At 49.4% G+C, this 13,406-nt stretch overlaps 5 protein-coding genes across 5 annotated transcripts; 1 reads left to right on the forward strand and 4 right to left on the reverse strand.

Moving 5' to 3' along the window:
• Window positions 1–2,633: 2,633 nt before the first annotated feature.
• N7473_001291 (orotate phosphoribosyltransferase) lies at window positions 2,634–3,383 on the reverse strand (the record flags this gene model as incomplete). Its single annotated transcript, XM_057147231.1, has 1 exon — window positions 2,634–3,383. The coding sequence occupies one exon, from the start codon at window positions 3,381–3,383 to the stop codon at window positions 2,634–2,636; it is 750 nt and encodes a 249-aa protein (XP_057015117.1).
• Window positions 3,384–3,798: 415 nt separating this feature from the next.
• Window positions 3,799–7,035, forward strand: N7473_001292 (methylenetetrahydrofolate reductase (NAD(P)H) MET13). The gene is given in 5 exon segments (XM_057147232.1): window positions 3,799–4,012; window positions 4,118–4,955; window positions 5,029–5,558; window positions 5,573–5,899; window positions 5,951–7,035. 4 exon segments carry the CDS (start codon window positions 4,132–4,134, stop codon window positions 6,091–6,093), a joined length of 1,824 nt encoding a protein of 607 aa, XP_057015118.1. The 5' UTR covers window positions 3,799–4,012; window positions 4,118–4,131; the 3' UTR covers window positions 6,094–7,035.
• A 531-nt stretch (window positions 7,036–7,566) lies between these two features.
• Window positions 7,567–8,457, reverse strand: N7473_001293 (F-box domain protein; the record flags this gene model as incomplete). The annotated part of the gene is made up of 1 exon (XM_057147233.1): window positions 7,567–8,457. One exon carries the CDS (start codon window positions 8,455–8,457, stop codon window positions 7,567–7,569), a length of 891 nt encoding a protein of 296 aa, XP_057015119.1.
• Window positions 8,458–8,606: 149 nt separating this feature from the next.
• Window positions 8,607–9,084, reverse strand: N7473_001294 (uncharacterized protein; the record flags this gene model as incomplete). Its single annotated transcript, XM_057147234.1, has 2 exons — window positions 8,607–8,860; window positions 8,928–9,084. The coding sequence occupies 2 exons, from the start codon at window positions 9,082–9,084 to the stop codon at window positions 8,607–8,609; spliced, it is 411 nt and encodes a 136-aa protein (XP_057015120.1).
• Window positions 9,085–10,199: 1,115 nt separating this feature from the next.
• On the reverse strand, window positions 10,200–13,331 carry N7473_001295 (putative NTP binding protein; the record flags this gene model as incomplete). Its single annotated transcript, XM_057147235.1, has 1 exon — window positions 10,200–13,331. One exon carries the CDS (start codon window positions 13,329–13,331, stop codon window positions 10,200–10,202), a length of 3,132 nt encoding a protein of 1,043 aa, XP_057015121.1.
• Between the last annotated feature and the right edge of the window lie 75 nt (window positions 13,332–13,406).

Below are 13,406 nucleotides of genomic sequence, written 5' to 3' on the forward strand. Positions count from 1 at the left end.
GTATTCAGAATTATGGAGTCGCTTGCTTCTGGGCTTGTGATTCTGTGGCTTATGCATTGCTAGCGGAGGGAATCAGGTCATTTTGCTCTATTGCATTTCTTTTGGGCTCTTGGATTCGAGCATCCCGAGAAGGCGGGAGTGCGACAATGCCTGAGTGCTAGCCGCAGCTGCAAGCGTTAATCTGACAGAGGAGTATCTTCTTAGGCTTTAGGAACTGAATTAATTCTATGTTATAGTCTGCCAACTCTCGTTTAGTCAAAACATCTACTCTGTAGCGCGCTCTAGTTTATTAGGTTAGATGATGACATTCCTATTAGTAAATCTTACCACACTTACTACGTAATTATTTATCCGGAAACAAGAAAATTATTATATTGTCCTTAAAGGCTATATATATGTTATTTTAAAATAGAAAGCTGTGATCTGCCGTCTACATAGGAGAGTTCGTCCTAGGTTGGCTAACTACTAAATTGAAGGTAGAAAGATACCGCTTTAAACGTAGACCGGAGAGGAGAAAATTGTATAAAGTATATACATCCCTGGTTAATACTAACACTGTGGGTTCGTATTATTTATCATATAACCCCTCGCAGTATTCTTTTCTGACCTGTAACTTAGAACTCCTGTTTCTGATTGGCGCCGTTTAAGCTTGAGAGCCACGAAACACGGTGCTTTACAAATAATTCCTGCTTAGGTCTCGACTCTTTAAGGCCTTCTGGGTCATCTCGTGTTCCCGCAAGAATAATGATCTTCTTAGGAAAAGACTCGTGCGTTTTGTAGATAGTATATCCGTATTCACCACAGAATGTGATTTCGAGTTTTATGCTACTCTTATGGATTTGTGAGTACTGCTTAGCAGAGCCAGCAATAACACGGACCTTATCCTCTGGAAAGAGTAAATTGAGTGAGTTTGTTCCGCTACTAATTTTGCGGTACGATAGGCAGAAGCAAGTTGCCTGTAGCATACTTATATTAGTGTGAACACTGTGACTAGGAGTGCTAGTTCTTCTTGCCTTGAGTAGAGGGTCCCCCTGATACTTATATCTGAGACTGTGATATAGACAGGATCCTGTAGGCATTTTGCGTATTTGCTTGTGAACAGGGAAACCTTTCGAAGGCTAGGTGCAATTAACTTGGGATAGGTGAAGTGAGAAGTTCGAAATAGAAAGCAATTAATGCGCGACAAATTTGGGGGTCACCTATTATAAGTATCTATCCACTTCCCGTAATTTGATTGTGGTGATGCAGGAGTGGCATTTATTTATGATGTCAGTAGGAATTACGATAGTTAGCGAATACGCTTCCTTACGATTTTCTATTCTCGTCCGCTAATATACCTTTTATCCTCTTAGCGTAGACCTATTCGTTGACTTGTTTCGGCCTTTCTGGTGGCGAGAAGCACTTGATGTCAATTCTAATGTTTATTGGCCGCTAACAATGACAATCCAGCCTGAGTGGTCTCTTGTAGTTTAAGAGCAATTGGGCACATTCTAGATCTCTAATTATAGACTTCTGGTAGCGGTGAAGTCCCCCGGTATGCTCTTATATGCTTTGGAAGTCTTCTTTGATCGGTTTTTGTATGTAAAAGCATGGCTGATGCTACATTTCACTGACTAAACATGAAACTTGTCCTACAGGAACACCGCTACCTCATCAAAATACAGTCGAGCTTTTTGAGGAGATGATCGTAAAGGACTTCTGGTATAAGTGATGTGATACTTTATGGCCGCCTACAGTACCTTTGTTCGACACTACTGGTACCAAATAACTGTATATTCAATGAGATCCTTAGGATAGTATACTTGCTATAGCTGACAGCCTCTACTATCTATGATGCAGATAATTCTCTACCTATTATTATGTCACGAATAAATCTATTTTTCAAAGTGGCTAGGCTAGGCGTGATCCTGGGTTGACTACTTCTGATTGAGTCAATGATCTCCGAACCAAGGGACAATCAATAATCTTCTAGTCGGGTCATGAAGATGTCAAGCGTATTAATGATACATGTAATATACGATAAGTCGCTATCTTGACTACCGACTGTATGACGCGATACAAAACCCCACTAACCTGGTACTCCGGAAAAGTTCCCAATGTATACTAGTGTATCTTGACAATTGGGGTTGGACAAACAATCGAAGAGAATAGGTGGTGACACCAGTTACGGGACGTACTGTATGACTGGCGGGTGCAGAAGAGGCTGCGTCGGAGACGGGAAGAACGAAGGGCAAGAGCGAGTGGGACAGACGGGAAGGCAATAAACTTGAATACAGTCATGCCAGCCGCCATACTGTAGCTCCTCAAAGATTCTTTGTAGTTTCATAGAACAATACGGTATTTTTATGATGACTCATCTGTCATGTAAGGCCATTACTACTGGTGTTTTGCCAACCTCACAGAGCGGTAAGCTAAAGATGGTTAGCGTATTTGGATTTATTTTCCGGGAAAGAAGCCGCAAGAGTGTGCAGGTATAACTGATTTCGAAAACTACTGTATGAGAAGAAGAACGGAATGGTTGGACCATTGGTCTTGGTGCTTATATAGATTGGAGTAACTCCGGGCTATCCTGGTATCATAGCTACTCTCTCTTTTGTGGGTTCTCATACATCATTTCTCATTTCCAGCCCAGTTTACTCCGCACCGTAACGAGCCCGGTAGTCCTTCAGCCGCTGGATTTCAGCGGCACCAATCTTGTCGCTCAGCTTCTCAATCAAGTCGTGCAGGCCAATGACCGAGCGAATGGGGATGTTACCGCCGAGGTCCCGCTGAGCAACGCCGATAGCGCTCTTGGGCTCAGAATCGCTAACCCGCTCCTCGCGGTCCAGCAGGACCACGACGCCGGCGACGATGCCACCCTCCTTCTCAATGATGCCGACAGCCTCCCGCAGGGCAGTGCCGGCAGTGATGACATCGTCGACGATAACAATGCGCTTGCCCTTCAGCGGGGCACCAACAATGTTTCCACCCTCGCCGTGGGCCTTGGCCTCCTTGCGGTTGAAGGAGTAGCTCACGTTGTCCCAAGTACCCTGGGGAGAGCCAGAGAGCGAGTCACGGACAGCGAGCTCGTTTGTGACGGCGGCGCAGATGGGAATTCCTTTGTAGGCGGGGCCGAAGATAATGTCGAAGTTGGGCTTGGTGGTGCCGTCGGCGGCGGTAGTCACGAAAGGCTCAGCGGAGAGGACGCTGGCGTAAGCGGCAGAAGTGGCGCGCAGGAGAGGCGCAGTGTGCAGGAGGGAGGAGGTGAAGAAATAAGGCGATTCGCGACCAGACTTCAGCACGTAAGTACCGAAAGAGAGGACATTGTTCGAGATCAGCAGCGGCAGCAGGCTGGACTTGTAATCCTGATCGGCGGAGGGAGGAGGGATGCTGGCAGCGGACATGGTGGGTGACGATTCAAACGCTTCAATGGTATTGAGAGAGGGAGGGAAGGCGTGAAAGCGAAGAAGCAGCGAACGATTGAAGTCAAAAAGTGTCGAAATCCCGCGGGCGATAAGCGGCCGCAAAAGGAAAATTTGCCCCAGAACCACTTGTGCCTAAGGAGGGGCAAGAGGGCCAGGCCATCATCCCCAATGCCATCTTCACGATCCTTTACATGGGATATTGAACCGTTGCAAGGGGGTTTAAACTCGTATAGACAGTCAAATTGTAGTTTAATTGGCTCCTATCTCTCCTTCTGGCGCCCGTCATCCTCTCCTTCGTGGGCAGAACACGTGCCTCCGATCGCCGGCCTCCCCCGCCAAACGTTCCCAAAGGAGTTCACCTTGGTCAACTTTCTTTTTTCCTCAACTCCCCCCGGAGCCTCAACAACCCCCCCTTTCTTTTTCACAATCCTTAGTCGAGTTGCTCTATTTGGGCGTTCGCCTGTGAGAAGCTATCGTTTTTGGGTGCTACAGTATACTGGTCGAGAATCCCGGTGATCGGAAGACCCCGCTGCAAAATAATAGCCCCATATTAGCACTCCCCAAGGTGCCACAGGTCTCGAGCAATCTCATTCGATCATTGAGTCTTGGTGAGGATCACTCATTTCTTCGAGAATTTGCACGAAGTGAATTCTCATTGTCTTCTTTGACCGTCCTCAATCAAGACAGGACTGCTGACACAAACCGCGGGGTAGGTTGACGCGACACGATGCATATCCGAGAAAAGCTCGCGAGCAAGGAGGCTGCGGGGGAGCCCAGCATCTCCTTCGAGTTCTTTCCTCCCAAGACCGCTCAGGGTGTGCAGAACCTTTATGACCGAATGGATCGCATGCACAGCCTGGGTCCCTCATTCATCGATATTACATGGGGCGCGGGTGGTCATCTCTCTGACCTGACCTGTGAGATGGTCGGTGTGGCTCAATCGGTCTATGGTTTGGAGACATGCATGCACCTGACCTGCACTGATATGCCCCTCGAGAAGGTGGACCAGGCTCTCCAGGCTGCCTACAAGGCTGGCTGCACCAACATCCTGGCCCTGCGAGGTGACCCGCCTCGAGACAAGGAGACATGGGAGGCCACAGAGAATGGATTCCGATATGCGAAGGACTTGGTGAAGTACATCCGCGAGAAATACGGCAATCACTTCGACATTGGCGTGGGAGGCTATCCGGAAGGTGCCGATGATAACTCGGATGTGGATCTCTTGATCGATCATCTAAAGGAGAAAGTGGATGCCGGTAGCACTTTCGTCATTACGCAGATGTTCTACGATGTAGACCTTTTCATTGAATGGGTCAAGAAGTGCCGAGCCAAGGGCATCACTGTGCCAATCATCCCCGGTATCATGCCCATCCAGCAATACGCTTCTTTCATTCGACGATCAAACTGGACCAAGGCTCGCGTACCGCCGGAGTGGATGGAAGCCCTGGAGCCTGTCAAGAACGACGATGCCGCCGTGAGAGAAATTGGCAAGCGTCTGATTGCGGACATGTGTCGCAAGTTGATGGCTTTCGGCCTCAACCATTTGCACTTGTAAGTTCAGACCGATCACTTCGATTTCACCTCTAACAATTATCATACGCTCGTGCTGACAACCCTGGATTAGCTACACAATGAACTTGGCGCAGGCAACAAAACTCGTTCTGGAGGAGCTGGGTCTCGCTCCCTCCGAAGAAGCCCCCATCCAGCGCGCTCTGCCTTGGCGGCCGTCCCTTGCCCTGGGCCGGAGAACCGAAGATGTGCGACCGGTCTTCTGGCGCAACCGGAAGTCTTCATATGTTGCCCGTACACAAACATGGGACGAGTACCCGAACGGTCGCTGGACCGATTCTCGATCGCCAGCGTTTGGTGAGGTTGATGCGTATGGTGTTCGGCTCAAGGGAACCAACGAGCAGAACATCAAGTTGTGGGGCGAACCCAAGTCCATCAAGGATCTCTCCGAAATTTTCATTCGCTTCTTGGAGGGCAAGTTGGACCGACTTCCCTGGAGTGACAGCCCAATCAGCGCCGAGGCTCTTGACATCAAAGATCACTTGGTCAACTTGAACCAAAGAGGTTTCTTGACCATCAACTCCCAACCTGCTGTCAACGGTGTCAAGTCCTCTCACCCGATCTATGGATGGGGTCCTAAGAACGGTTTCGTCTACCAGAAAGCCTACCTGGAACTCCTTGTTCCCCCTCCCTGATCGATGAGCTCACCGCTCGTATCGAGAAGAACGATGACCTGACATACCACGCCATCCGGAAGAATGGCGAGCTACGAACCAACACTCACGACAGCCCGAACGCACTGACCTGGGGTATCTTCGCCGGACGTGAAATCATTCAACCCACCATCGTCGAAACGATCAGTTTCTTGGCCTGGAAGGACGAGGCCTACCGGTTGGGTGAAGACTGGTCCAAGTGCCACGATTCCGCAAGCCCAAGTCGAAAGTTGATTCAGCAGGTCATGGATGACTGGTACCTGGTCAACATTGGTAAGAACGCATTCTAATATCATTAATCCAGTTAACTAATGGATCTTCTAGTCGACAACGACTTCCACCGAAACAATGCCGTCTTCGAATTGTTCAACGACCTCGAAGTCAAGGATCTCAACGTCGAGCTACTCCCCGGCAAGCCGGAGACCAACGGCTCCGCAGAGCAAAACGGAGCTGCGACCAAAAACTAAAAAAGCATCATCATTTCATTCTCACTGAACTCGATCCTTGGATCCATCAAGGAGTTCACCCTTTCAACCCTTGTCAACACTACTTACGACGATTACTACCTAATTCAACATCACCTTATCTCAACGATACTCAACGATTTTTAGTCCCGAAAGGAATCATCCAACACCGAATTCCGGGCCCTCCTGCAATGTGTCATGGCGTTACGATTGAAGACCTCTCAACGATTTCTTCCTGAGCGTTCACTTTTGTTTTCTCATTTCAACATCCGACATTCCCTGTACCGATACCCCGTCTCTTTAACACCGACGCTTCATCGCTCAGTCTTCTTCATTTCCTCGCTTCTCACCACCCTCCACAAGCCCGGTGCCTGTGTTCTTGGGGGCAGCCTGCCATCTATTCCCTAATGGAGGCTGAAAGGGGAAGAAGACCTACAAAAATTTCAACATAATCCAGCTTCCCCGTGAGCTATTTTTCTTCATCTTCATTTTCTTGCCTGTGTGTTTCTGATATAGATCGTGACGAGAACGAGACCCCATCGTTGTCGGCTCCAACAAGTTCCGGATTTTCTTTCTTCAAGTAGCGGTGCTTCTCATTTTCTCATTTTCCCCTTCTCCACTTTTTTGTCTTGTTCTCCCCATGCTGGACACCTTTTTCTCTGGCTCGATTGACATTCCCGCTCCGCATGTTTTGGATAAAGGTTTCTTCAACACGGGGGTGATGGAGTTCTCTACTGGGCGAGTGCCTACACCTGTCTTCCATAAGACTAAATTGATCAGAAAGAGCAATAAAAAGTCAAGTTGCCCCTACCTTCAACACGGGGAACTTTGGCACTTTTGTGCACTTCCTGTTGAACTGTAGATAGTCTAATCAAGGCTGATTAGAAGTGTATCCTGAACCTTCCTGATCTGACATTACAGGAGGTAAGCAAAGAAATATGCAATCAAAATAAAAGGATTAGTAGATACTATGAGGATATCGACGTGCTCGATGTACCTATTATCCACTATATCCGAACATAGTATAGGTGGTCCATCATGCGAAAGCACAAGTTGTCGTGCAAATTAGCCCCAGCGGATAGATAAGTACGTCCCTTCGCTTTGAAACAAGTTCCGAATAAGTCATGTAAATGAATCACCGCAGAAACTTAGCCTATCCCTACTGTTAATAATACTAGACGCAGTGTAAGGTCCGATTAACTCATGACTGATTCAAATTAGGATGGCATCTGTGTTGACCACCAGAAAAATGCCGTCGTATTGCCTTGGTTGGGTCTAAGACTTTTCAATCATGGGGGGGTTTGTTTGTGATAGACATACATCCATCCATCCGTGTTAGGTGAGAGGTGAGTATCAATCAGCCCAATCTATCTTCTCTGGCGAGCGCTAGGTCAATGAGTTTGCGCCGCTATTGTTTTCCCGTCTGATTAGGCAACATGTTCTGGAATCAAAAGCACTAGGGCAAGATTTTAAGACTTACATGAAAGTATGCTTTGATGCAACAGATATGAGGAGAGCCAACGATAGTAGCCTGAACGCCCCTCTAGACTTGCCTATCCATCGAGATTTCTTTTGTTCATGAAGGCCTTGGATCCCGTAAATTTGGCCTGATTTTCCTGAAACAGTGAAGCCCTCGAAAGTGAGGAGGTGGATGTCGATAATCTCTTGACGTGCTCGTCCGCCGGGCAGCCCATATCCAATGAGAGTGTTGGGTTGCTCTCTGTTAATCAGCTCTAGCCCCGTGATATGAGTAACATCGTTAGACTCAGTATCGAATAGGGCATAAACCCCAAGATCGACCCAATCAGCAGATACCGCGGCTACTTGCGTATAGTATGCCGTTGCTTCGATGTATGCGGCGTCCGATGCGGTGTCCGATAGCTCGCGGTGTGGTCTCGGGCCTACGGGAAAGCCGAACCTGCTGAAAGCTTTATCCCACAGAAGGCCACCGCGTTTTCTTGTCAGATTTTCTTCAAGCTGCATGGTAGAAGTCTTTGTTCTCAGGCATTCGTATCTGATTGATTCACTGTTGACGTAGATCAAAAGCCTTGTTACGAGAGTTTGGCATATGTCACGATGAGATTGATCGATCTGGCCGAGCGTACAGTCATGCAGGAGTCGCCAGTCTGTTTTTCCGTCACGGTTTCTGAGAAGGTATCTTAAATAGCCCCGTTCACGACCGATCAAAAACCGCGAACGCCAGAAATGTTGGCTGTGGAAGAGAGGAGCCATCGAGCGAGAGGCTTCGCGCAGAGCTAAGAAATCACTCGTTGGCAGATAGCTCGCAATAAGTTCACGAATCTCGAGGGGCAGACCACTGAAGAAATCGGAGTTTTCGTAAAGACGCAGTGGGTGAGGATCAGGCATAGGCTCGATATTGAAGCATCTACGATGAAAGAGGCGTCCAGCTCTAACGGCTTCTGATACACTGGCACAAAATCTAGTCGATTAGCAGGAGGTTAGATTAACTTTGTGAACGAAAAGGAACGCATACTTGAATGGTCTAATATTGGCGTTCAAAGCCCACAGACTTGATAAAGCTTGTAGAAATCGAGTTCTCCGTCTTCAAAGTGCTCTTTAAAGAGGTCCCAGCAGCTCTCATGCCAGAAGAAAGGGAAGGTTGTATTGCCGCTCAGGTCCCCAGTGTTTCCAGAGAGACGCACTGGGTCAAAATCGGGGAGTAGATCCATGTCAATCTCTTGTGCCGCATCTATGACCGAAGAGACGGTTGGTTTGCGTGGCACCACATAGTCTGGCATCTCTGAAAGTCCTATGATAATGAAGTTAGTAATGACCAGGATGCGAAGGTATACATGTGCGCGCCGAGGACCGCGTACGTTCGTAGGGAATTTCTCGTGTACGGAGCTCACAGACTCTGAAAAGCTTGTCGAGGTAGAGCTCTCCCTCCTCAAAATACTCCTCGAATAGCTTCCAGCGGGCAGCGTGCCAGAGGAAAGTGTCGGGACTAGAGGAGGGTTGATTGCTCGGTGGCATATGGTCCACAGTGACATATGATAGTGTGGCTCTTCCTTCCGACCCGATTTCACCTTCGCCCCACTGGACTTCTCGAATCAGAATATTTCATCTCTCGGGTAGGACACATCGGGAAATCACAAATACTTTCAATAAGGACTCATCTGGAAAGAGGAAGTGTAGGCTTTTAGTCCACAATCGAGGCAACACGTTGAGGTAGACTTGGCGCCCGCTTAATACAGGCGATTCAGAGGTAACTGGCAATCATTAAAAGGGAGATCCTGCCCAACGAGAGATGGCAGGCAGGAGAATTGGAAGAAGTGGAAGAAAGAGTGAAATGGAGGGGATCTTTGACATTTAAAAGATAGAGGCAAACAAAGAGGGTCCACATCTACAGCATGTGAAGTGCGGTGGCCCGTAAGTGCCACCCCCTGGTAAATGAATTTAGCTATAGAGGTGCCTGGCAACCTAAAATTTTAGGCTAATTAATAGCAATATCTGGACGCACAAGCTAATGACACCATAGTACCCTACGCACGGTGGCCCTTGACTGACTACTTGAACCGGAGAAGAAGCCTACTTTAACGAATTTACTCGCCTTCTTAAATTTACCGAAGCGACTGGGGCTAGGATCGATCCGGGGGCTGGAGCGTTATAATCATGTAGAAAGAAATTTAAAAAGAGATACAAAGAAATTCAGGGGAAAGCAGGCTGAAAAAAAGGTACTAAAGGCAGGTATAAACCCGCTACTTACACAAAGGTGGCTACTATCGGCCACCGGTGAGGTAGGCAACTCTCTAAGATGACCAATTTACGTACCGATGCGCAATTTGATTTAAAGGGCAGAGAGATATCTATTTCCAAGGCAGTCGTTGCGAAAAAGGACATGTTTCAGGGTTCTGATGGATAGGGTAGCAATAACAGAATGCTATAAACGAGTGGAAACCCCGCGAAGACATCTTCGAATTCCAATGATCGAAAGGATAAACGCAGTAAAGTCAAGAAAAATCAAAGCAGAAACGCCCCAGTTCCCCCAATCTCCATAATGAACGCAATCACTCTTATATGCCAACCGTACGCAAGTATTGTTCAAGGCAAGGCCTCCAAAGACACAAGTATCAAAGTGCCAGGCTCCCTCACATGATGAGAGCCCGGGTTGTACAGTTGAATACCCAAGCAAATGGCCTCACAAGCCACAGGAACCAACTCGCAACAAGAAGAGCGTAGCTAGCGGCCCGGTAAACGATGAGGGTACTGAAGCCAAGGATGGCAAGATAAACAACAGCCTGGAGGAGCTCCACCAAGAAGCGGCTGATTGCTTGGTCGTCCTTCGCCTTGGGCCAGACACCAGTTGCCTGATACTGTGCAGCAGCATGAATAATCTGGTTGGAGACTCGGTAGCAATGACGAATCATGCTGAAAACGTTGCTGGCGACAAATTTGGCATAGGGGCTGTCCGTAACCTGCACAACAAGTGTGTGCATATTCGTAATAGCGACAACGACAATTTCGAAGATCATCGATAAGGCGATGGGGTTGAGGTTGTCTTTCGAATGGTCGTCCTTTTCTCTCGCATTCAGCTCATGCAAATCTTCACAGACATCGTGTACGTCTGTGATATTGGATTGGAGTTTGTTCTTACGGCCAGTAACTTGGTGACCGTCCAACTCGGCGATCCCTGCAATGTCGACCCCTTTCTCATTTGCTATCATATTAGCCCGGCGGACACGGGCCTCTTCCTTGAATTTCTCTAGTCGCTCGGCACGAGACAGCTTCCAGGGTGGGGACTTCTCCATAGCTGATGGCTGCTCTATTGGCGCTGCTTTCTCCATAGAATGTCTTGGAGGTGACTTCTCAAATGAAGGTTTCCTCTCAGCAGGCGGTCTTTCGACAGATGACAACTTCGAAGCCGGAGACTCTCTCTTTGGAGACGGCCACATGGATGGTGGCGGTGTCGATCTCGGGGAATCCCTAGCCGATTTGAAAGACTTATCAGAGCGAGACGAGTCGGAGTTGTCTCGCGAAGGAAGAGAGATGGGCGAGCCCTTACGGCTGTTGCGAAGAGACTCAGCACGATTTCGCAGAGACTCAGTGCCGTTTCGAAGGATGGAAGCCAGGCTGTCGGTGGGAGATCTCACGATCCCGCCTGACCTTGCTAGCCCGGAGGTACGGATGAACCCACGGATAGAACTTGACGCTGTGCTTCGCTCGACGTCGTTCTTTTCCTTCCCTGGGGGCGACCTCCCGGGGGATGTGCCTTTGGAGGACTTGCTTTCCTTGGGCTCTCTTGACTTCATTTCTTTGGCGGCTCTCGTCTCCTTCATGTCGTTTGTAGCACTGGGAGCCTCTTTCGGTGTTGGAATGCTGCTGGGTGGTGGTGTTGTTCTTGATGACCCCGCGGATGGCACGGTCGAGCTCGACTGCAACTGTCCTGCAGCGGGTCGAAGCCCTGAAGGTGTAGAGACGACCTGAGGTATCGCGCGTACGGCCTTCACTGCCTCGCCGGAGCCGGACTGGCCAGTGTCCCCAGGACGTCGCAGACCTTGTGCCTTTGGAGTCGAAGACTTCTTCTCGGGGTGCTTCTTCTCCGCCATGGGAATCATAGTGCGTGTGATAGTGGGTGTGATAATGAACACATCGTCGTCCCCACGAGTCTCCTCCAATTTCTCCCTCGACCGAGATGCGTTCTCGATAGGGCGGGAGTTCTCCTTCTCCGAACCCTGAGAGCCTATCCTCGGTATCTCGTGCTCCCCTAAATAACGGGGGTCCTGGCACAGTGTCACCACCGACCGCTTCGAGCATGGGACATGCTTCGAATTCCGAGAAACCTCTGCGCACTCTTCTTGAAACAGACTCCTGTCTCCCGATTTGCGTTGGGCCGAGTGTCCACCTGAGCTCTTGCTGTCCCCCTTCTGCCTCTTCCTCCCATTGAGCGCGAGTGGTCGAGGATGTAGGCTTGCGGTGTCTTCGCCAGATCCGAAAAGGAGAATCTCGTCTGGGTTCTTCGTTCCTGGCCCGTTGATTTCCTTGCAGCCTAAAAAAGAACCGTCTGCCGCTTGTGATGATGTTTTTTGTTCTCGCTGCTTCGTGGGCGACTCCTCCCAAATTGTGCTAATCCGGCTTTGTCCTATTTCATCAGGACTGTAATAATCCTGTGGCTTCTGGGATCGCGGCTGTTGGGATTGTGTGGTCTGTTGCTCTTGTTGTGATTGGACGGACCGATGGTCTGTATCTGATGGAGGCTGTGTTGCACCACCGTCATAGGCTCTGAAGGAACCCATCGAGTCCTCTGTTGGAGGCGAGCGCTGTTGTACTGCCGCAGGCGATCCAATGCGTGGACTACGCCTCAGGCTTGGGTCTATCGTACGTCGTCCCTCGCGACGTGCTTTCTCGATGCTTTTCTGGTATTCAGCGATTTCCTGCGCAGTCATCGTCGGCGGATTGGGATCCTTTGCGCTCGGCATGTTTACCACGAATCTGTCCTCCCAGTCTGTCAGGCTCTCCTCGACAGATACTGGAGAGATTGAGGAATTCGAATGGGGGCTAGAGTCGGTGGTGGTATCTGTTCTATCCGATCTGTGCGGAGTAGTGTCGTTGAGCTCTAGGCTGACCCAAGAGTCTCCGTTCTTCCTCCAATTTCTCTGGCTCTCAGAATTGCGAGGTGATTCACGACGAGATTTCTGGGTGCCGCTGGCCTGATTGGCATGAGGACTCGGAATCCCTGATCTAGGACTACCCTCACGACCGATCGGTTGGCCGTCGCGGGAATGTCTGTTGTGAGGACGAGGGTGGCTGTGACTTGGAGATCCATTTTGATCACTCTCTCTTGACCGCACATAAGAAGCTCTGTGTGATAGGGGAGAATCTTTTTCAAATCTGTCGCGAAGCTTAGACCAGTACTGATCTGGACCCCCAGAATGACCACCAGATCCCCCAGAAGAGAAGGTGGTAGAGGACGGCTTGGATATGCCGGTAGGACTTGGCGTTTGATTGCGCTGGTCCCGAGCTCGTTCATTCAAGGTCTTAGGCACCGGAAGCTTGGTTGCTTTCGATCTGTGGAACATGTTGTCGGGCGAGCTTCGGGAATCTCCAAGCTCGGATGGCCTGGGTCGATGGGTGGTCTGTGAGGAGGGAGATGCTGATAATTCTGTGACAGAGTAGTTTGCTCGATATGCTTGGTATTTTTGTTGGCCTGATTGGCGTTGGTTCCGTGGCGAGAGGTTGACGAGATGTCCATCTGGTGATTCGACACAGCTTTCGATGTCCATTTTGGCCCGTAGGCTTGCTGGCGTTTAGTTCTGACTCTAGAGCCAGGTTTGAGCCGTTATCTGGCCCATTCCGTG

This window comes from Penicillium subrubescens (assembly GCF_028828155.1).
Source record: "Penicillium subrubescens strain IBT 31985 chromosome Unknown utg000001l_segment0_segment0, whole genome shotgun sequence".
In the NCBI taxonomy this organism is placed as follows: Eukaryota; Fungi; Ascomycota; class Eurotiomycetes; order Eurotiales; family Aspergillaceae; genus Penicillium; species Penicillium subrubescens.

What these genes read in the sequence shown, in the direction of transcription:
- N7473_001292 (XM_057147232.1), top strand. Translation starts at nt 4,132, where the DNA reads ATGCATATCCGAGAAAAGCTCGCGAGCAAGGAGGCTGCGGGGGAGCCC. An exon ending in GGCCTCAACCATTTGCACTT is followed by an intron (nt 4,956 to 5,028) that starts GTAAGTTCAGAC and finishes ACCCTGGATTAG; the next exon opens with CTACACAATGAACTTGGCGC. An exon ending in CTGGTACCTGGTCAACATTG is followed by an intron (nt 5,900 to 5,950) that starts GTAAGAACGCAT and finishes TGGATCTTCTAG; the next exon opens with TCGACAACGACTTCCACCGA.